Raw genomic sequence first — 22344 nt, forward strand, 5'->3', positions numbered from 1 at the left:
GCCATGGCTCACGGGCCCAGCCGCTCCGCGGCACGTGGGATCCTCCCGGACCGGGGCACGAACCCGTGTCCCCTGCATCGGCAGGCGTACTCTCAACCACTGTGCCACCAGGGAAGCCCAAGATATTCTCTTTGTACCGATTTGACAAGATCTCAGTGCTATATTGTTAAGTGTAAAAAAGCAAGATATACTACTAAATACTCAGCTTTTTTAAAAATGGGAAAACTAGAGTGTTTCGTATTACTTGTATGTGCTTAAAAGAAATCTGGGGCAGATACAGTAGAAACAAAGTACTTGACTGCCCATGCAGGGGTATAAATGGAGCAGATGGAAAATAGGCAGATGGGTCAACAACATCAGGAGAATAATATTTTGCTGTACACCTTTTTGTACTTTCTGGCTATCTTCTTTTAAAAAATTAATTGATTTTTAAACCAGTGTTAAATAAATCAAATTAAAAATATGTTATGTGATAGCTCTAAGTGGATAGAGGGCTCATATAAATAAGACAAATGTTCCTTTTCTAAAAAAATATATTTATTTATTTATTTAGTTGTGCTGGGTCTTAGTGGTGGCATGCGGGATCTTTGTTGTCGCATGCAGGCTCTTTAGTTGTGGGATGTAGGCTCTTAGTTGTGGCGTGCGAGATCTAGTTCCCTGACCAGGGATTGAAGCTGGGCCCCCTGCATTGGGAGCGTGGAGTCTTAACCGCTGGACCTCCAGGGAAGTCCCAAGACAAATGTTCACACTCTGCCATTTTTCTAGAAGTCGCTTTTAATTAATTAATTAATTAAATTTTTATTAATTTTTATTGGAGTAGAGTTGATTCACAATGTTGTGTTAGTTTTTTTTAATTAACTTTTATTGACGTATACAGAAGTTGACTTTAGATCATTTTAAACTATATAATAGTTTATATTCTTCAACATTTGTATACAGTACAAACTTTCTTAAATGTTTTTAAGATCTTAAATTACTTTAAAATTAAAACTGCTTGGAACTCATCTTTTTATGATATCATGGAACATGTATGTAGTAACTTTATTGCAAATTTTGGTTGTATATGACCTTGTGCAAGTTATTTAAGCTGACTCAGTTTTCCCTCCTGTAAAATGGAGGTGATAACTATTCTGTAGGTTATTTTGGGTAGGTATATAGTAAGTAGCTCTAGTGATGATGCTGGATATAAAATTGTTTCATTTCCATTTGGATATAGATGAAGTATGTATATAAGAACAGTGCTGCTTTTAAATGAGGATTAGAGGGGCTTCCCTGGTGGCGCAGTGGTGGCGCGTCCGCCTGCCGATGCAGGGGAACCGGGTTCGCGCCCCGGTCTGGGAGGATCCCACATGCCACGGAGCGGCTGGGCCCGTGAGCCATGGACGCTGAGCCTGCGCGTCCGGAGCCTGTGCTCCACAACGGGAGAGGCCACAACAGAGGGAGGCCCGCATACCACAAAAAAAAAAAAAAAAAAATGAGGATTAGAAACTGTGCTGTTTTCTTCACTGATTGCTTCCTTTTTTTTTTTAGCTTTTTAAAAAATTAATTTTATTGGAGTATAGTTGCTTTACAATGTTGTGTTAGTTTTTACTGTACAGCAAAGTGAATCAGTTATACATATACGTATGCCCAGTCTTTTAGATTTCCTTCCTATTTAGGTCACTACAGAGCATTGAGTAGAGTTCCCTGTGCTGTACAGTAGGTTCTCATTACTTACCTATTTTATATAATCAGTTGCTTCCTTTTGATTGCCTCCATTTTTCTTTTCTTCTTGGACCCTTAGGTGAATTGAACATTTTACACTTGCATAGTTTTTTGTACAATACTTTGTCTGTAAATTATATTAATACCCAAATGATGTTTTAAAAACTCATCTAGTCTGTTGTGATGTATCAAGTAGGGATAAATCTTAACATTTGTATTACTTATCTAGAGCTACATTTATCTGGAAACAAGACTTTGCTAAAGAGCATATGGACAACAGGTGATCTAATCCATGCATTGTGCATAAATTGATTAATGGTTTAAAATTTGGCTTGTACCACTTGATAAAAGAACCTTTCTGTTAGGTTCTTGGCAGGATCTTGAAATGTGATTTTTTTCTAAATTTGGGTAATTTCTTCTGATGTTGCTTGTTTGGTCAGGGCAGAAGTAAGTTTTCTCTCTTAACTTTTGTTTTCTGTAATTAAGAACAAATAATAAATATTATGATCTATGAAAATGTTTTAAACAATAGTATTCCTTAGGTTTCATTGTGAAAGCTTGTATAAGACCATGTCATTAATTGCAGTTTTGCCAGGGAATGAGGGAGGAATGTTTTTTTTTTTTTCCTGTCGTGCCACGTGGTTTGTGGGATCTTAGTTCTCCAACTAGGGATTGAACCCGGGCCACGGCAGTGAAAGTGCAGAGTCCTAACCACTGGACCACCAGGGAACCCCCCAGGGGAAATTCTGTTTCAGTGAATTTACTTTGTAAAATATAATAATATGTCTAGTTTTCCTTAGTATTAAGCTGCCAGTTGTCAATTACTTTGTCAATGTACTCATCTGTAGCAGTGCCTAACCCGTTTGCTCCCTGTTATGCACATCCTTTCTACTGAGCATAATTGGCTTGAAGCCTGAAAATAAAGATAAGCAAATTTACCGAGAATTTTATGTTAAATAAAATCAATCAAGTGAAGAAAGACCTACGTACTTGAGCTACTGACAAGTGCATAGGTTTTATGAAAGCTAATTTGAGAGCTGGGGACTTTTTTTTTTTTTTTGGCTTATTTCTGAGCTTTGAGTTTTGTTCTAATAGGATAAGGTGTTTGTTAGATAAATGAATTGTAGATGATGAATATACACTTACCTGGTATAGTCAAGAAGTGAGTGAATATTTCAGTAACCAAAGAATTACAGAATATTATAGGTGATATTACCAGTTTTTAAAGAATTAGAATGCACGTAATTTGTACTTAATCTTTGGTGAATGTAATTTAGTATCTCTGGTTCAGATGTTCGGCTCTTAAAATCTTTCCAAGGCTTCCCACTAATTTAATTAAAAAGAAAAGAAAAAAGTAATGTCCTGCATGATTGGGCCTCCAGCCTTATCTCTCAGTCTTTCCTTGTCTTGCCCTTTGTTTTCAGGTACTTAGATCTTCCTTCAGCTACTGGAACTTGCCATATGTTTTTCTTCCTCTGAGCATTCCCCTGTGATGTTTGCACCCTCTGGCTGTGAGGTCCCCCTCTCTCTTTGCCAGTGGTTTACTCTGTTTGTCTGTTGAGCTCAGCTCAAACTTCACTTCCTCAGAGAAATCTCCTTTAAAACCACCAGAGTTCCAGACCCTTACTGTACGTGCTTCCTTTTCATCTTTTTTTTTGCCTCTGTAGTAGCACTTACAGTAATTGTAATTACATAGTTAATTGGGAAACATTGTTGAATGCCTACCCTCGGAGTTAAAATGTAGGCTTCATGAAAGCAGGGACCGAGTCATTGTTTCTCGAAGTATCTTTAATGCTCAGCCTGCTGTTTGACAATCAGCAGGCAGTCAATCAGTATTTACTGAATAAGTAAACCAATGAGTAGTGCTCAGACAACATTATTCGTAATTTCCCTGCACATATGTAGAAGACTCTGTTAAAAGTTGTTACTGATTGCTTGTAGTATTAACCAGTTTTTATCATTGTGTAAGCATCCTGGGTGAAAGCTTATGTAAACCTGGACACATTTTTTTTCAATTAAAAAAGGTGAGCAATGAACATAAAAGCAATTATCCTTTTAAGTGTAAGATGTTGATGGTTTCTTAGAAGGGCAGCTTGTAAATTTTAACTCTAGGGACTTCCCTGGTGGTCCAGTGGGTAAGACTCTGCGCTCCCAGTGCAGGGGGCCCGGCTTCAATCGCTGGTCAGGGAATTAGATCCTGCATGCATGCCACAACAAAGAGTTCTCATGTTGCAACTAAGAAGTCCGCATGCCTCAACTAAGAGTGCGTGCCGCAACTAAGAAGTCCACATGCCTCAACTAAGAGTGCGTGCCGCAACTAAGAAGTCTGCATGGAGCAACTGAGAAGTCCACATGCTGCAATTAAAGACCCAGGTGCCACAACAAAGATCCCGTGTGCCTCAACTAAGAGCCGGCGCAGCCAAAAAAAAGAGAAAAGTTAACTTTTGCCTACTGTTCTTTTCACCTTAAACATCAGTGAAATTAAATATACCCTATTATAAAATTTTTCCCATAATAACATTTTTTGAAATTAATGAACACAGATATAATGCTGGCTCCAAAACACTTTTTGTTCATGACAGGAAAGTGACACACAACATTCTGCTATGTAGCTTAGTGGCATTTCGGATGTGTGAATGTGTTCAATGTTTATATGTTTTCTCATTTTCTGCTACCAAGTCATATTAAATGAGATTATCATATATTATCAAAGCATGAAAATAAATAAAATATTGAGTACATAATAAATTTAATGAATATTTCTTAAAAATCAAACTAAAAACAAATATTTCTTGAGTTCCAGCCATGTGCCAGACACTGGGTATATAACAAGTGAACAAAACGGATAGGGTTGGGAATTCCCTGGAGTCCAGTGGTTAGGACTCTGTGCTTTCACCCCGAGGGCCTGGGTTCTGTCCCAGGTCAGGGAGCTAAGATCCTGCAAGGCGTGAGATGCGGCCAAAAACAAACAAACAAAATAGATAGGGTCCCTGCCCTCCTGGGATTTACTCTTTAGTTGTAGAGATGGGCCACAATCTGATAATCACACAAATAAATAGATAATGACAACCACATGTGTACTATGAAAGGAGAAGGTAGGAGAGCATTAACTGGAGACTCCTGACCTAGTCTGGGTAGTGGGAGAAGGACAGTTTTCCTTGAGAAAGTGACATTTGAGAAAAGATCTGAAGGAAGGAGCGTTAACTGCTGGGCAAAGTTCCAGGCAGAGAGAACAGCATGCGCAGAGGCCCTGAGGCAGGAGGAGCCTGTCTTTGAAGAACGGACGGGAAGGCCAGTGGACCTAGATGAGAGAAGGATATGGGAAAGTGGTTCAACACAGAGCTGGCAAGGTGGTCAGAGAGCAGATCAAACATTGAGGATCGAGTCACTAAAATGTGATTACTGTCACCAGTGTAGAAATGTGGGAAATCTAAATGTCCCTCTGTAGGGGACTAGTGACATAAGTTATGGTGTAACAATGTAAAGGAATTCTATATAGCTGTAAAAAATGTGGAAGTTTACTACCTACCGAGAAAAATAAATGTAAATTTAATACTGAAATTTAAATAAAGAACCTTTAGAAAGGGGAAAAAGCTGACCCAATGATATATGATTTGTACTATATGAAAATAATTCTTTTGGTATAATAAGTTATCCTTTTATATATGGATTTATTGTAATAGTAATCATGTATTTTGTTTTATTTTGAGGATATATTTATTGTATCTCAAGGCAAATATATTTTACAAATTAGCATAGTAGTTAAGAACATGTCTGCTGGTCTAAGATCCTGGCTTCATATTCTGGCATTGTCATTTACACAGTTGATTAACTGGGCAAATTACTTCAACTCTCTAAAGCTCAGTTTTGTCATTTGTAAGATGCGAACAGTAATAACATTTACCTGATAGAGTTGTGATATGAATTGAATGAGATTATATAGGTGAAGCACTTAGATATGCTCATCACCTAAGAAAAAGTTATATACTGTCACTTTTTATGAAAATATCTTATAATACCATTTATCAAAACTTAGAGTGCAGAAAGAGAATACTGAAAAAGTTATGTCAAAAATTTATGGTAGTTGCCTTTCAGAGGTGGGATTATGGCTGCTATTTGTTATCTGTTTTAGTGTTGTGTATATTTTCCAAACTTTGGAACGTGAGCATGTATTTAAAATTACTGTTGCCTTCCATTGAAATATGCTGGCTTTGCTGAAATTTAATTTTTAGTAACATCTTTTTCAGCAGTGTGAGAAAGTCTACAAACCCCGATTCAAGTGATGTTAGTTCTGTAAATGTATTCATAATTATTTTTGCTTTCTTCCTTATATTTTGATTAATGTTGTACCAATTTAAAAGGCTTTGTGCCCACAGCTGCTAAGTTGTGATTGGAAAGGAAAGGGGCTTGCATTTTGAGACCATCTGTGGGAGTTGAATTGTCTGAGTCTGACAAGAGATCATGGCAGATGGTGAGGTCACTAAGATTGACTTTTTGAGCTTGACATAATGTGTTCATGAAGCTGGAAGAAGAAATCTGACTTATTTTTTTAACCAACAGCAGAGCATGGTGACAGGAAGAAGAGTACAATTGTTGAGTCTGGATGAAACATAAGGCATCAGTGCACATGACTGGTTTATCTTTGAGAATCACCAGTACTGCCAAAGATGGCAGTTTCTTGAAACATTCAGTGCTGCATTTATTTACTTTCTAGGCCCTTGGTTTAAGTCATATACTGCAAATGATTTTAGATTGAAGACAATGTAAAAAAAAGATAAAAGCTTTAAAAATACTTAGAAATGTATATTTTTAATTAAAAGGCTATAGGCTATCACTCAAAGCCAGTACAGCATACTTCTTCATTTTTAATTGAATGAAGATGTCTGTTGCAATCCCATTTCTTTTTATAACATTTATCTTAATGTAATTTTATATCATTTAAATTACACTTGAAGGTTTATGCTTCCTGTTTCTGTCATCCACTAGGAGGTCTCCAGTACCTGGATTCGTGTTTTGCCCATAGTGGGTATTCAGTAAATGTTGGATAGATAGATAAATTAATGAATGAAGTTATTGCTGACTCTTGTTAATTTTAGATGAGTTTTTCTTAACCACAGTTAAACACTTGTTTTTTCTGCTTTAAACTTGGATTTAAATGTAATAGCATTTTAAACTTGGATGGAAATGTAATAGCATTTTACCACATTTAAATGTTTTAGTAACATTTTACCACATTTAAATGTGGTATTTATCACTTCAACTATATGTGAATTAAGTATTATTTATTTTGGAGGAAGAAACCTTAATTTGTCTTGAGTCAGTGAACCACTTTTTTCTTTAACATTGATTACCTTTTGCTAGGCAGTGTCCTAATTATTTTCCATGTCTTGACTCATTTAATTAAGTAGATGTACTAATACTATTTTGTAGATGAAGAGATTGAGGCACAGAGATATTAATGTAAATGTGCTCAAGATATTCATGTACTTTGGCTCTATTTCAAACTTTTATCATTTAGGTAACATTGAGAGGTTGCAGTTTATGCTTCTCTTTGGTGAGAAGATGCAAAGGGAATACTAAACAAAATTATGTTTGGTCTTATTAAGCTCAATTAATGTGGCTACAAAGTATTTTTATTGGTTGCCTCCTGTTACAGTGTGTTGAAATAGTAACACCCTGTTACTTTCTTCTTGTTTGCATGAGTAACAGTGTCACTCAGCAGCCTGGCCCTTAGGAAATATAATCCCATACTGAACACTGAGTATAATAAGGAAGCAGATGCATGGAAACGAGGAGCACTAGCCATTACAACCATACTCTGGAAATGAAGAAATGGGGAGGGGGGAAAACGGCATTTACTAGCTGAATGTAGTAGCCCAGCCCAATGATGGTCCGCTTATATTTCACTGGCTAGAATTATGTCATGGTCGACCCATCTGAGGGGGAGACAGAACGTAGTAGTTTCAGTTGGGCATATTACTACCTTCACCTTCTAAGGAAGAAGAGGAAAACGATACTGGGTTGGCAACAGGATCTGCCGTAGGTAGATATAGCAGGTTTCTAAAATTTAGCAAGTACTGTGGGTAGAAAAGAGCTTATTTTGTTGTTGTTGTTAGAACTATATTTCAATAGGTCATAAGACCATCTGAAAATATTTAAAACTGTTATTTTTTGGCTGTTTGGAGTGTTCGGTGTTTATGTATTTATAAATTGGAGGACATTTGTTACACTGGCTTGGGTGATCTGTTGCTTTTCACTTTGACACACTGTATCTAACTTACTCCTAATGAAACAGCACAACTCAGATGGGACTCGAGTCCCAGATTGGGACTTGAACCCACAAGTTGGGACTCAAACCCAGCCGAAATCCAGACTGGGACTTGAACCCACGAGCTGGGACTCAGACCCGGCCAAAACCCAGATTGGGACTTGAACCCACTGTCTTTTAATTGAGATCACACATCTGGTCTCAGGATGTAATGAAGCTCAGGTTCCTTATGTCTCCTCACAGAAAGAATTTAGTGAGAGGCAAAGTGATAGGTAAGAAGTGGATTTATTTAGAGAGATACACATTCCGTAAACAGAATGTGGCCCATCTGAAAAGGTGAGAATGGCCCTGGGGAAACACACTCCACAGACAGAGTGTGGGCCATCTCAGAAAGCAAGAGGCCCCAAAATATGGAGTGGCTAGTTTTTATGGGCTGAGTAATTTCATAGGCTAACGAGTGGGAGGATTATTCCCACTCTTGGAGAAGGGACGGAGATTTCCAGGAATTGGGCCACCACTGTCCACTTCTTGGCCTTTTATGGTCGGCCTCGGAACTGTCATGGCGCCTGTGGGTGTGTCACTTAGCATATGCTAATGTATTACAATGGGCATGTAATGAGGCTCAAGGTCTCCTGGAAGTCGAATCTTCTGCCCTCTTGGACCTAATTGGTTCTAACCTGTTTTATGTCATAACCTCAAGGGCTATGTCATTCTTTCGAAGGTTGTGCCCTGCCCCCTTCCCTCCTGTTTCACTAATATAACCCTGAAAAACTCTGTATACCTATTTTTCAAATGAGGACACTGAAGCTCAAAGAGGTTAAGTCACTTGTTCAAGGTCACACAGCTAGTAAGTGTCAGAGCTCAGACTGAGCCTAAGTTAAAAAGAAAAAAATCATGCTCTTTTCACTCTGCTGCACTGCTGCTTATTATATGTCTACTTCAAGCAGGACACTTAGAACCAGTTGTTATTTTGATTTTTTTTTCCTATTTCATTAATTCTTTTTTTAAAAATTAATTTATTTATGGCTGCGTTGGGTCTTTGTTGCTGTGTGCGGGCTTTCTCTAGTTGCGGTGAGTGAGCGGTGGCTATTCTTCTTTGTGGTGCGCGGGCTTCTCGTTGAGGTGGCTTCTCTTGTTGCGGAGCATGGGCTCTAGGCGCGTGGGCTTCAGTAGTTGTGGCTCACGGGCTTAGCTGCTTCTCGGCATGTGGGATCTTCCCAGACCAGGAATCAAACCCGTGTCCCCTGCATTGGCAGGCAGATTCTTAACCACTGCACCATCAGGGAAGCCCCCTATTTCATTAATTCTTACTCTTTTGTTTCTTTTCTTCTTTCTTTGAGTTCCCACTGATCTTTTTAAAAAGCTTTTAAGTTGATTATTTAATAAATGAAGAGAAATGTAAATTTACTTCTAAGTACTATTTCAGCTGCACTTTACTGTTTTTTATTATTGTTTTCATTGTCATTCAGTTCTGAACATTTTAAATTTCCTTCTCTAATTCATGGATTGTTTGAGCAATGCTATAGTTTTATTTTCTAAATATACAACTTTAGAAAAAAATGACTCCTCTAATTTAATTTCATTGTGGTCAGAGACCATAATCTATAATATTTTCTCTGAAATTTGTTGCTACTCCGTTGGTGATTTTGTATGTGGACAAATTTTGTAAGTCTGTGCTTAAAGAGATGTTTCATATCTGTTAGCTACAGAGTTTTATGTAGATATATTAAATCAAACTTGCTTAAAATATTAATCTTCAAAATGCAATACTTACATTTTAGCCTTAAATTCCTTAGTTTGAATATGTCAGGTAGTTTGGTGAATGGGATGTCAGGAACTTGTGCTTTATTATTTACGTCATATTTGTAACACTGAAGAGGACATAACAAATAACTGATAAATGTGAAGCAGTTCCAGTGTAGGAACTTGATTTTCATATTAGGTCGTGACAGACGTGAACAAATCTTCAGCTACAGTGGGAAAGCAAAAATCACAGTCGTAGTTCAGGTCTTGCTTGGGTTTTTAAATATATGTTTTCTTTATCATTGAAAAATTACATTGTTTTACTGAAAAGTGAAAACATCTCCCCACCCCCCCAACCCCCAACAGTTTGACTTGTAGATTCAAATTCTAGCATAGAAGGCAGACATATGGAGCCTCCATTTCTTTAAGCCCCTATTATTTATGGTCTTTTTGAAGTGAAATTTTATTTTATCCTTCCCCTTGAATGTCTTATAAAAGTTTTAATTTTGAAATAATTTTAAAATAAAAGTTGCATAAATAAAATAAAAGAAATAGGGCAGCGACCTCCTGAGTACCCTTCACCCAGATTCACCAATTGTCAACATTTTGCCACATATGCTTTATCACTCCCACTTTCTCCATATATAGAGATTATATATTTTTTTCATCATTTGAAAGTAAGTAGCTCCTATCATACCCTTTCACTACTAAATATTTTGGTATATTTTTTCTAAGAATGAGGACATTTGCTTAGAAAAAGAGCACAATCCTCTGATCAAAAGCAAGAAATGAAACAATACAGTTATCTAGCCTGTGGACCATGTTTTGATTTCTCCAATTGCCCTTGGTCTTCATAGCCATTATTTTTTGTGGTTCAGAATCCAGTCTGGGATCACGCATTAAATTTAATTTTCATCTGACTTTAGTCTTTTAAAATCTGGACTGTTTCTTTAAGCCTCCTTTGTCTTTCATGATACTAATATTTTTTTAAGAGCTCAGGCCATTAGTTCATAGAATGTCTCTCAATTTGAATTTCTCAGTTTTGCTGCCTCATGATTAGATTTAGATTATACATTTTGGGAAATACCTCAGAAGTGATACTGTATCCATTGCAGTGCACTTGAGGAGATGCATGATGTTGGTTTTGTCTCATTGTTGGTTGTCATTTGGTAGCTTTGATCACCTTGGATGAAGTGGTATGTGCCAGGTTTCTGCACTGTAAAATTTGAATTAAGAGGTATTTTGTAGGGAAATATTTCAAGACTATGTAAATATCCTTTTGCTCACCAACTTTTCATCTGCTAGTTTTAGCATCTTTTGGTGATTCTTGCCCAATCCATTAATATCACAGTGTTTACAAATTGGTAGTTTTCTAACTGCTTCATTTCTTTGTACATATTAGTTGGCATTGTATTGCAAAGAAGAGCTTTCCCTTCCTCCTCGTTATTTGTTTCTATCAGTATGGACTCCTGGATTATTATTTTATTTAATGGGTTTAGAATCTGTTATAGTCTGTTGCTATCAGTATATACTTAGGTGCTTAATTGCCCCTTTAAGCTGGCTTAAGCTGTCCCTTTAAGTTGTAGACCCTTTAAGCTGGCTCCTGTATACTTTTGATATGTCTCCATCATTTTTTCGAGCCTATACTTACTTTAGGTACAATACAATGTTCTAGGTTTATCTTACACATTACCTGCCCAGTGCTGGAATTGGCTGTTTCTGCAAGAAGCCCTGGTGTTGCTTTCAATGGATTATCTAAAACAGCATGGTATAATATTTCAAAGGCCAGTCTTTGTCACTTCTTAGCTGAGTTGATTTGGTCAAATTATTTAACATCTCTAAATCTCAATTTTTATCTGGAAAATGACAGTTAGAATGGTACATATCTCACAGTGTTGTTGTGAGGGTTAATTTAGATAATTTAAAGAACAATGCATGCCACATAGTAAATATGACATAAAGGTTGCTTATTATTATTATTACATTATTTTTCCCTTTTTTCCCTTTAACAGGATGTCCTTTTAAAGAATACTGAAGACGAAGTTTTTTGTTTTGTTTCGTTTTTTTGTTTTTTAATGGCTTTACAGAATTTTAAATTGAATACAATTTGACATGACGGCAAAAAATGTAAGTATTTGTAAATTTTTAAATGTTAAGTATTTTAAAAATGAGCTGTACTTTTTCGTATGCATATTTTCTTTGCCATTCTGATTAATGAAATTCAGTTTACCGGCATTAGTTTATCACTGTTTTTGTTCCTGCAAAGAATGAGATAGTAAACTTTAACACTGTTGAATATTGTGCTCTCATGACCATTGCATATCGCTGCCAGGTTGCTCCATCTCAACAGCTGCAAAATTGCTATCTCCGGAAAGTTTCCCACTCCCCCATCGCTCCTGTTTTGTGTGCTGTGATAAATTTGTTTTGGTGCTTGCTGGAGACTTACTTGGCATTATTGAGAAAAATCACTGTTTTCTTTGGCTCACATTTTTTCTTTTGGATTTACTCTTGGAAATGTGTACAGTCAGATGTTGTTCAGAAGAAGCTTGCTGTCCTCCATGAGATGATTTCTGAAGGAACATTAGACTTAGTTTTTTTGGAGAAATTATTTCTGTTTTTCTTTTGCTTAAGGCTCTCATTTCTGAATCTACTTCCTTTCAAGTTACATTCTTATTATCAACCTGTATCAATGGATTTATTTCCAGTCATGGTGAAGGATTATGCCAGAAAAGAAATACTACAACATATAGGGAAATAATTTATTATAATTACTGTTCCCAGATTATGTTTATGGAATAAACAAATATTATGGAATATTTGATTACAGGTAACAGAAACCAGCTTGGGCTACCTTAAACAAAAAGGGAGTTTATTATAAAGGTACCGGATGTCTCAGGGAATTCAAGAGTAGAAATTTAGTGGGTCCTCAGAAAGATCTGGGTCCAGAAACTTGAAATCTACCAGGACTCGAAGCAGTATTTGGTTTCCATTTGTCATCTCTATTTGTTTCTGTGCATTGACTTCATTACTCTCTGTCTCTCTGCAAATCATCTTCCTTAATTCTCAGTCAGCATCTTGATCTACTTGTTACAGTACCAGCCTATTCAGAGAGAGAGAGAGAGAGAGAGAGAGGGGTGAAGGAAATGGGGGCAGGCAGCCTGACAAATCCTGTCTGCCTATGTCAGCTCTAATTTCAGACTCCTTGGGAAGGGCCTCTGGCTCTACTCCAGCCTGATATCTGCTAGTAGTTTGGCTAGTTGTGACCAGAGGCAAGTGTTATATTGTATAAAAAGATCTTGTGAGCCAGACAGATAGTTCCAGATAGTACCCATTATACATTTAAAGAAGAGCATCAAAAACAAACAAAAAAACAGCCAAAAACCAAAAAAACACCCTGATTACTTATCTCTATTTTCCCATTATTGACCTTGCTTTTAACACACATGAGTAGCTATAAGCAGATATAGACTTTGGTTCATTATCATCTAATTAATTCTTTTAGCATAAATTATCAGGAGTAGTCTGCTTTTTAAAAGTTTTTTTCATTGGGGTACATTTGTTTTACAGTGTTGTGTTAGTTTCTACTGTACAGCGAAGTGGTGTTGAGTTCTCTGTGCTATACAGCGGGTTCTCATTAGTTATCTGTTTTATACATATTAGTGTATATATGTCAATCCCAATCTCCCAGGTCCAGCTTTCCCTCCTTGGTGTCCATACGTTTGTTCTCTACATCTGTGTCTCTATTTCTGCCCTGCAAACCGGTTCATCTGTATCATTTTTCTAGATTCCACATATATGGGTTAATATATGATATTTGTTTTTCGCTTTCTGACTTGCTCTGTATGACAGTCTTTAGGTCCATCCATATCTCTACAAATGACCCAGTTTCGTTCCTTTTTATGGCTGAGTAGTATTCCATTGTATATATGTACCACATCTTCTTTATCCATTAAGAGTAGTCTGCTTTAATCTATGGCTCTTGTATATATTCGTTTAAGTGCTGTCTGGGGAAATGAAGAAGCAAATTTTTAGTCTGTGTATTTGGAATTTTCTTCCAGGATGTTTTCTTGATTTTCTTTCCTCTAGAAAAAAGAGAATGTGAAAGTTATCCTGAGCAACAAGATGGTTAACATTCAACTAGCAAGTATATTTTGGCTTAAAAATGTACCTTAAATCTTCGTAGCCATATGTACAGTTTGCTATATTAAAAGTTGTTTCCCTAAAGTAACAAAGCATTTGAACCAGTGGTAACTATTCTCCCATTATTTCTTTGGATATTTGGAAGTAATCAAAGAGTATGAAAACAGTTTCTCTTTCTGCTACAGCGACCTAGGGGGAAAGGGCTACGTCATGAGCTGACCCTCTTCTGATTCCCTGGAGTTGGGGACATGGAGAGGTCAGGCCTCAGACTGGGCTGAAGCATGTGGGAAAGAATTGAAATAGGCTAAACATCTAATCAAGTTCACTAGCCATTCTGCAATAGATAAGAACATTTTTGTGACTTTTAATATAGTTTGTCAAGGTACTTGAAGGCTCATACCAGTTTACAATGCCATGAACAACTCATTCTCATCTCTCCCCTCCCCATCTCTCTCCAACAAATAGATGTGTCTGATGCTGTTCCGGGCTCCTACCTTCTTGGGGTTTATAGCGTAGTGAGAGAAGATGGTAAATATATAATGTCAGGTAACGATAACTGTTATGAAGAAAAATAAAACAGGGTAAGAGGAGAGAAAGCGACAGCGATGAGGGAGATCTCTTTCAACGAGGTGTTCAGAAGAGTCCTCTTTAAGGAAATGATGTTTAGACAGAAGAATGCTCTTCAGTCTCAGTGCAAGAAGAAGGAGCCGGCCATGTGAATATCTGGGGAAAGAGCATTCCAGGTAGAGGCAGGAGAAAGTATGGTGGTTCAAAGAGCAGCAAAGGACCAGTTGATAAGACGGAACAGAGTAATTAAGCCGGGGAGAGTGGGAGGAGTCAGGTCCTGGGGAGCCTCAAACACTGGGGTGAGCAGCGTGTGTTTTAAATGTCAGTGGGGAGCTATTGGAGGTTTTGAGGATGGTTTCATGTCCTGACTTAGCATTTTCAAAAGCTTGTTCTGGCTGCCGAGTGAATAGACTGAAGAGGGGCATAGTAGAAGTGGGGAACTCATTTGGTACTTGTCCCAGTAGTTCAGACATCAGAGTATGGTGACTTGAGCTGCGGTAATGATATTAGAGATGGGGAAAAGTGGTTGAATCTAGGATGTATTTGAAGGGACAGCCACCAGGACTTATTGAGTAATTAGGATATGGGGACAGGGAAGAAGTTAAAGATTTCTCAGCGTTTGGCTTGTGAAACTGGGTAAGTGCCTTTGTAGTTTAATGAGAAGAGGAACCCTTGGGGAAGTACAGGATTTTGTGGCAAACTCAAAAATTGTTTTGAATATATTAAAGTTGAGGGACCTGAAAACATCCAGGTGGAGATATTGGCCAGACAGTTAATATAATGATTAATAATGACTCTGGAGCTCAGGGGAAAGCTTGGGGCTGGATATAAAAATTTTGGAGTCATTTCATATTAGATTGATTATTTTAAAGCAGTATGACTCCATGAGATTATATAGTTCATGCGTGGCTAGAGAATACATAAGGACTAAGGTCTGAACGCAGGGAATCTCCAACAGTTGGGGAGGAGGAGAGGCAGCAAAGGACACTGAAGGAATGGACAGAAAGGAAGGAAAGAGCATTTACCCTGATGATGTGGAAGCCAAGTGAAGACTGTTTCAGGAAGGGGGGAGTGATAATTGTGTCACATGCCGCTGAAAAGTGACTCTTAGATATAGAAGAGATTGCCCAGGTTTTATGGAAGCATTATTAAACATATGTTCAAATATTTGCATCTTCAGTTTCTGTTTCTCATTTTGCATTTATCTTATGAGAACAGTTTTTTGTGAAACGTTAGTTTTGCCTCAGCCATGCCATCCTAGGTCTCTTATGGTTGCAGGTGTTAGAAACCCTATTCAGAATCACTTAAGGCAAAAAGTGGAATGTGTTGATTGGCATAACTGAAAAGTCTGGAGTACTCAGGCTTCAAATACAACTGGGTTCAGGGAAATGATAGGCGTCAGGGCTCTGTCTCCCTTTTTCCATCTCTTGGCTCTGTATGGTGGCATAATAGCCTACATTGGCCTCATAATGTTTATCTCAGAAGAAGAGAGGGAACTTTTCTTTTTTAGCATTTATATTTCAAATTCCATGGAGGAGCTTTGGTTGACTCTGCTTGGCCCACACGCTTAGACAAGTAGAGAAGGAAGTAGGGTACCATAAATGGTTTGCTGCTTCACTGTGGGTCATGGGTCCACTCCTCTTGTCACAGCACATTTGAGGCTCTAAGATGAACAGCCCTACCAGAACTGCATGGAGTGTGGGATGTTTCATTTTGCAAAAGGAAGTTCTGCAGAGCTGGCAATATATTCATTGTATCTGGGATAAAATTGTTATCAGGTAGTATCTAGTATCTAGTGATACTCTTCTAGACCAAAAATGCAGATGTGTTCTCACTTAAGTTCACTTAGTATACAATAAAGAATTTGAAAGATAATTTGAGGTGTAATTTTTTGCCTTGTCAAAGAATCTTTTAACAATATGTAAGCCATAATACTCATTACAGAAAAATTAGAAAGTACAGATAAAGAAAAGAAACTAGCCTAGAGATTATCAGGAAAATTCTGCCTAAGAACACATCTGGTATATATACAAATATATATATATATATATATACCAAAATCTATGTATATTATATATTTTTTTAATAAAAATGAGACCAGACTCTTTTGTAGCCTACTATTTAGCTTAGTCTCTATGATGAAAACCTTTTCTTGTCTTGATAACTCTGTAACATCATTTTAAATGGCTCTTTTATGTTATCTATTCTATGGACATTACACTCGTTTCCTAATATTGGCCGTTATTTCCATTTTTTCTCTTTTTTTAACTTTTTGTTTATTTTTGTTTACTTATTGGATTATTTCCATGAAACAGAAGTCTTATGAAATTACTGGCCCAAAGAGTGTGTACTCTTTGGACTCTTGATTCATATGGCTAAATTGCATTTCAGAAAGATTGCACCAATTTACATATCCACCAGTGGTGTATGAGAGTGCCATTTCCCTTTATTTTCTTTCTAATCTTGGTCAATCTAATCAGCAAAAAAATGGTATGTAATTTACTACATTTCTCTAATTGCTAGTTAGGTCAAATTGGTATTCTCTGTGTTTATTGGTCATTTGTGTCTCTCTTATGAATTGTCTAGGTCAGTGTTGAAGTAGTAAAGCCATTGCCCTTTGAATTAACGACCCAAACTTGAATATTGCTTTGCCATTAACAAACATGTTCACATAATTATTTAGTTTGGTCTAAAGAGCCGTGTGAGTTTGTTGTACACATGTGTATTGTCATCCTCACTTTGCAGTGACTATTCCAATAACACCTTGCTTGTGAATGAATGGTAGAGCTGAACTTTGACCACAGACCATCTCGCTTTGACTGTTTCAGTTATATCAGTCTGAAATGTTAAAGATCAGTGAAATTATAATGCTGTTATTGGGGAATATTGTTTGACTCTTAACATTTGGGCTTTGGATTTTTTTATTCAATAGACATTTAATGACTGCTTACAGTATGCAACACAGTGTTTGAATATTCTGATAGAAAACTTTTCTCAGGATCTTATTAGATGAAAAATTTTACATAAAATTAGTTTACTTTTTTCTCTTGATCTGAGAAACATATAGAAAGATCCTTTTTAAATGGACAGAATAAAGAAAGAATAATATTTTTAAATGCCTTTCCTACCCAACTTTTTCTACTTGCAAATCTACTTTTTCTTTGAATCTTTAAACTATACAGTGTTTATGAAAGCAGAAATTAATACATTTTTGAAGTTTTAATTAAATAAATTTTAGTAGTATTTATTTAAGCTCTGAATACAAACACCTCCCCTCCATCCACGAGACCAAAATTACACACACTATTGATTTACAATGGACTTTTATCTTTTTTGGGGTATAACCTGTTGTTCACTAAGGTGCAGCTGTACAGCTGCTTAAAACGTTTCCAAATTCGTTTGCTACTTCACTTAGAAGTAGCAAAAGTTGAACAGTAAGAGCAGGTGTTTAAATGTAACAGTAATCCAGTAACTGAACTCTCGACTGTGAATATGTGGTTTTGGTTGAGGTTTTTGCCGTTATCTTTGTATAATAACAAAAATGTATAAACTGATACTTTTGAAGTTATTGTAATACATGTATTAAATAATCACATTGTATTAAGCACGGAATATATTAAAGGATGTTTTTGCCTTCTTTGCTTTCTGTTTACAGTAGAGCACCAGCAAAAATTTCGCCTTTCTCTTTTTCTGTAGTAGAAGAGCTTAAAAAGGAGAGGCATGTTAGTGATGCCACAGTAAACTCTTGGCATTTACAAATTGAACGCTTAATGTTAGTATTTGTGAGCAACTCTGGAAATCCATGCAGTGGTATTTTGTTGGAAATTGTGTTGCAAAAGGTTTACTTTACTTCTAATAGAATACTTATGAGAAGCTAGACAGGATTAAGGACCTGCACCATTATCTACATAGAATTAAGAGGCTATGTTTTAGATGCTTCTGTCTTCAGCCGCTTCCATAAAAATTTAATATTAGATGCCAGACATAGGTTTGCATCAGAATTACTTTTCTATGATGTGAACGATATGTAGAAATATTTCTGGTAGCATCTCTTGAAAAAAAGAAATAGCTATTAGTAGAACATCTGAATTCCCAAATAATGAAATAATTAGCTCTTATATTATGAAATTATAAATATCAAATGAGTGGTTTTGAAGAATATACAGTGTTAAAGCAGTGGATAGTTTAAAAACATAAAGCAAGTACACAGATATAAACTTACAGAGCTTTGTGTGCCTTAAAATCCTTTCAGTGTGTTAGTACTTTGAGAGGATGTTTGGGGTACCAAATTAGCATGGATGTTTCAAGTTTACAAATCTACAAGGATTAAAACAATAATACAGTAGTAATAGTAGAACCATTTATTCGATACTTGCTTTGTGACAAGTTTTTAGAAATAGAGTGTTTTTTCCTGCTGGCTCTATCTATAATGAAATTTTAAAACTCCGCTTGATTATACTACCATATTCAGTTTATGATTCTAAGTAGTCCAGTAGACATCACATTAAAAGAAATATATTGTCTAAAGGAGAATTTATAAACACACTTGCGTTAGGTAGTCCCTCAAGTATCTTACAAACAGTAATGAACATTAAAATGGATTGAGCACTTTGTGCCAAGCCCTGTGCTTTACATGAATTCTTTTTCTTAATCTTTCTAACAACCTGAATTGGTAAGCACCTTTAGTGGCTTCTAATTTATGGACGAGGAGACCGATATATAGAGAGCTTGTGTGACTTGACCACGGCCATACATATAGTGGGCTTGATGAACTGCAGGATGAACCCAAGGCCAGTGGACCTCATGTCTGCGTTGTGGTATTAATGGTCTTTATTTGGTCCATTACATGTCATAATGTTTAAAAGCATTATATGCAGTGATTGTGAACAGTAAAAATTAAGGGCAGCAATGAGGGTGGAATTTTGGTATATCTTTTGGAAACTTCACAGTTGCCAGATTACTTGCTTTCAAAAAAAAAAACCATCAGTAAAATCTGTAGAACTCACATCTGCTCACAAGTAACATTATTTCATTAATTTTTATCTTGATCTGGACAGTGCATTATTTTTCCCATTTCAAGCAAAATGACAATGTTGTAATCCAGCTCCTATAGTTGATATCATTAACTCATCTTTATGTGACAATGTATAATATTTGATATGGACCTCTGGTGGAAGGTTATTAATAATAGCTTATTAAGTGATCACATATTATTTAAGATCCTATGTATAATTTTTTAAACTATTTTATTCAGGTTGGTTTGACTTCTACAAATGCAGAATTAAGAGGATTTATAGATCAGAATCTCAGTCCAACGAAAGGTAAGGACAGTTGAATAAAAATTTTCTGCATTGAGCTAGTTTTATTACATTTGTTTTATTAAATAAGCAGTTAAATGAAAAATTACTTTATGTTTAATAATTATATAATATTACTGTGTTATCATATTCCAAAGAACTTTTATCATATAAAAGTCAGTTATCTCTGAGAGGTGGAGAGAGAGAGAGAGAGAGAGAGAGAGAGAGAGAGTGTGTGTGTGTGTGTGTGTGTGTGTGTGTGTGTGTCTGTGTGTGTGTGTCTGTGTGTGTGTGTCTGTGTGTTTTGAGAGACCCTATTTGCTAGTGGTTTAACTTGTAAGGAATACAGTAGAATGAATGAATATATATGTAATTCCTTTGTGTAATAGATGGTTTACTGGGGGAATGCTTATATCAGAAATCTGACCCATCCATACAAGAATTTGTGCAGGACACTTGTCAGTATCCTTCACCATGTATCTTTCAACAGTATCTTTTAGTATGTAGAAATAACATCTGAAATCTTTATGGTTGAAATGATATGGTGTTTGGGATTGGCTTCAGAATAATCCAGTGAGGGAAGAAGAGTAAAGTGAGTGGAATTATAGATAAAACAGAATTCTCTGTGAGTTGGTTAATTGTTTAAGCTGGGTGATAGTTATACAGGGTTTCATTATTCTTTTCTCTCTTGCTTTGTATATGTTTAAATTTTTCCATTATACATATACAAAGGTAAAAACAAAAGTGTCTACTATTACAATACAGATAGCTATGAGAGAAACATCAGCTTCCTCAAAGGCTTTATGTCTAAGGTGGGCTATGTATGTCTAAGGTGGAGAGAAGGCTAGAGAAATCTGTATTTCAGTATAAAAATTGCTAGCTTAAGAGTAGAAATGGTCTGTAGAAGTATTCTAAGAATTTAAACGTATTATGAAGCAATGAAAGAGATACTTGAAGCCTTGATGCTTGTCACTTTTTCCCCAATTTTTTTTATTGTGGTAAAACACACATAACATAAAGATTACCACTTCAACCATTTTTAAGTGTACAGTTTGGTGGCATTTAAGTACATTCATATTGTGCAACCATCACCACCATTCATATCCGTAACTCTTCATCTTGCAAAACTAAAACTCTACACCCATTAAACAACAATTCCCTATTTTCTCCTCCTCCTTTAAATCTCTGTCAAGAACCATTCTACTTTCTGTATCTATGATTTTCACTACTCTACGTACCTCATATAAGTAGACTTATACAGTATTTGTCTTTTTGTGACTGGCTTATTTTGCTTAGTGTCCTCAAGTTTCACCCATGTGGTAGCATATGGCCGAATTCCCTTCCTTTTTAAGGCTGAATACCATTCCATTTAAGTATGTACCACATTTTGCTTATCCATTCATCCATCAGTGGACACATGGGTTGCTTCCATATTTTAGCTATTGTGAGTGATGCTGCTGTGAACTGGGAGTACAAATATCTTTTTGAGACCCTGCTCTTAGTTCTTTTGGATATATTCCTAGAAGCGGAATTGCTGGGTCATATGTCATATGGGTCAAATAATAGAATTATTTTTAATTTTTTGAGGAATTGCCATTTCGATTTTTACAGCAGCTGTACCATTTTACATTCCCATCAACAGTGCACAAGGGTTCCAGTTTCTTCACATTCTTGCCAACACTTAACTTATTTTTTTTTATAGCCATCGTTATAGGTGTGAAGTGATATCTTATTGTGGTTTTGATTTGCATTTCCCTAATGACTAGTAATATTGAGTGTATTTTCATGTGCTTATTTGCTATTCATATATCTTCTTTGAAGAAATGTCTATTCAAGTCTTTTACCCATTTTTGAATTGGATTATTTGTTTTTTGTTGTTGAGTTCCAGAAGTTTTTATATGTTCTGGATATTAATTCCTTATGAGAGAAATGATTTGCAAAAATTTTCTCCCATTCATCAGGTTGGCTTTTGGCTTTCTTGATAGTATCCTTTGATGTGCAAAACTTCTTTGTTTTGATGAAGTCCAATTAATCTATTTTTTCTACTATTGCCTGTGCTTTTGGTGTCATTTCCATTTAATGGTTGCCAAATCCAGTGTCACGAAAATTTTCCCCAATGTTTTCTTCTGAGAATTTTAAAGTTTTAGCTCTTAGGTTTAGGTCTTTGATCCATTTTGAGTTAATTTTTGTATATGATACAAAGTCAGGGTCAAACTGACATAAGGATATCCAGTTTTCCCAGTACCATTTGTCGAAAAGACTGTCCTTTGATCGTTGAATGGTCTTAGTACCCTTGTCAAAAATCATTTGGCCATATATGTGAGGATTTATTTCTGGACTTTTTATTCTATTCCATTGGTCTATATGTCTGTCCATATGTCAATACCATAATGTTTTAATTACTGTAGTTTTGTAGTATGTTTCAAAGTCAAAAAGTATGAGTCCTCCTACTTTATTCTTCTTCGAGATTGTTTTGGCTATTTAGGATCTCTTGCAATTCCACATGAATTTGAAGATTACATTTTCCATTTCTGTGGGAAAGGCTGTTAGATTTTTGATAGAGATTGCATTGAATCTCTAAATCACTTTGGTTTTATTAACATCTTAACAATGCTATGTCTTCTT

The 22344-nt window shown here is 36.2% G+C and overlaps 1 protein-coding gene across 9 annotated transcripts in view; it reads left to right on the forward strand.

Moving 5' to 3' along the window:
* TFDP2 (transcription factor Dp-2) overlaps positions 1 to 22344 on the forward strand; it is a 178917-nt gene that overhangs the window by 30833 nt on the left and 125740 nt on the right. For 7 of the 9 annotated variants that reach the window (XM_007126490.4, XM_028489107.2, XM_028489112.2 and 4 more), the window contains 2 exons: positions 11728 to 11842; positions 19677 to 19743. In XM_007126490.4, the coding sequence (XP_007126552.1) occupies positions 11828 to 11842; positions 19677 to 19743 (82 nt within the window). In that variant the 5' untranslated portion in view covers positions 11728 to 11827. Of the gene's footprint in view, positions 1 to 11727; positions 11843 to 19676; positions 19744 to 22344 lie in introns of those variants that run through there. The other 2 variants (XM_028489123.2, XM_028489129.2) reach the window with 2 other exon arrangements.

The sequence above is a fragment of the Physeter macrocephalus genome, chromosome 1 (assembly GCF_002837175.3).
Source record: "Physeter macrocephalus isolate SW-GA chromosome 1, ASM283717v5, whole genome shotgun sequence".
NCBI lineage: Eukaryota > Metazoa > Chordata > Mammalia > Artiodactyla > Physeteridae > Physeter > Physeter macrocephalus.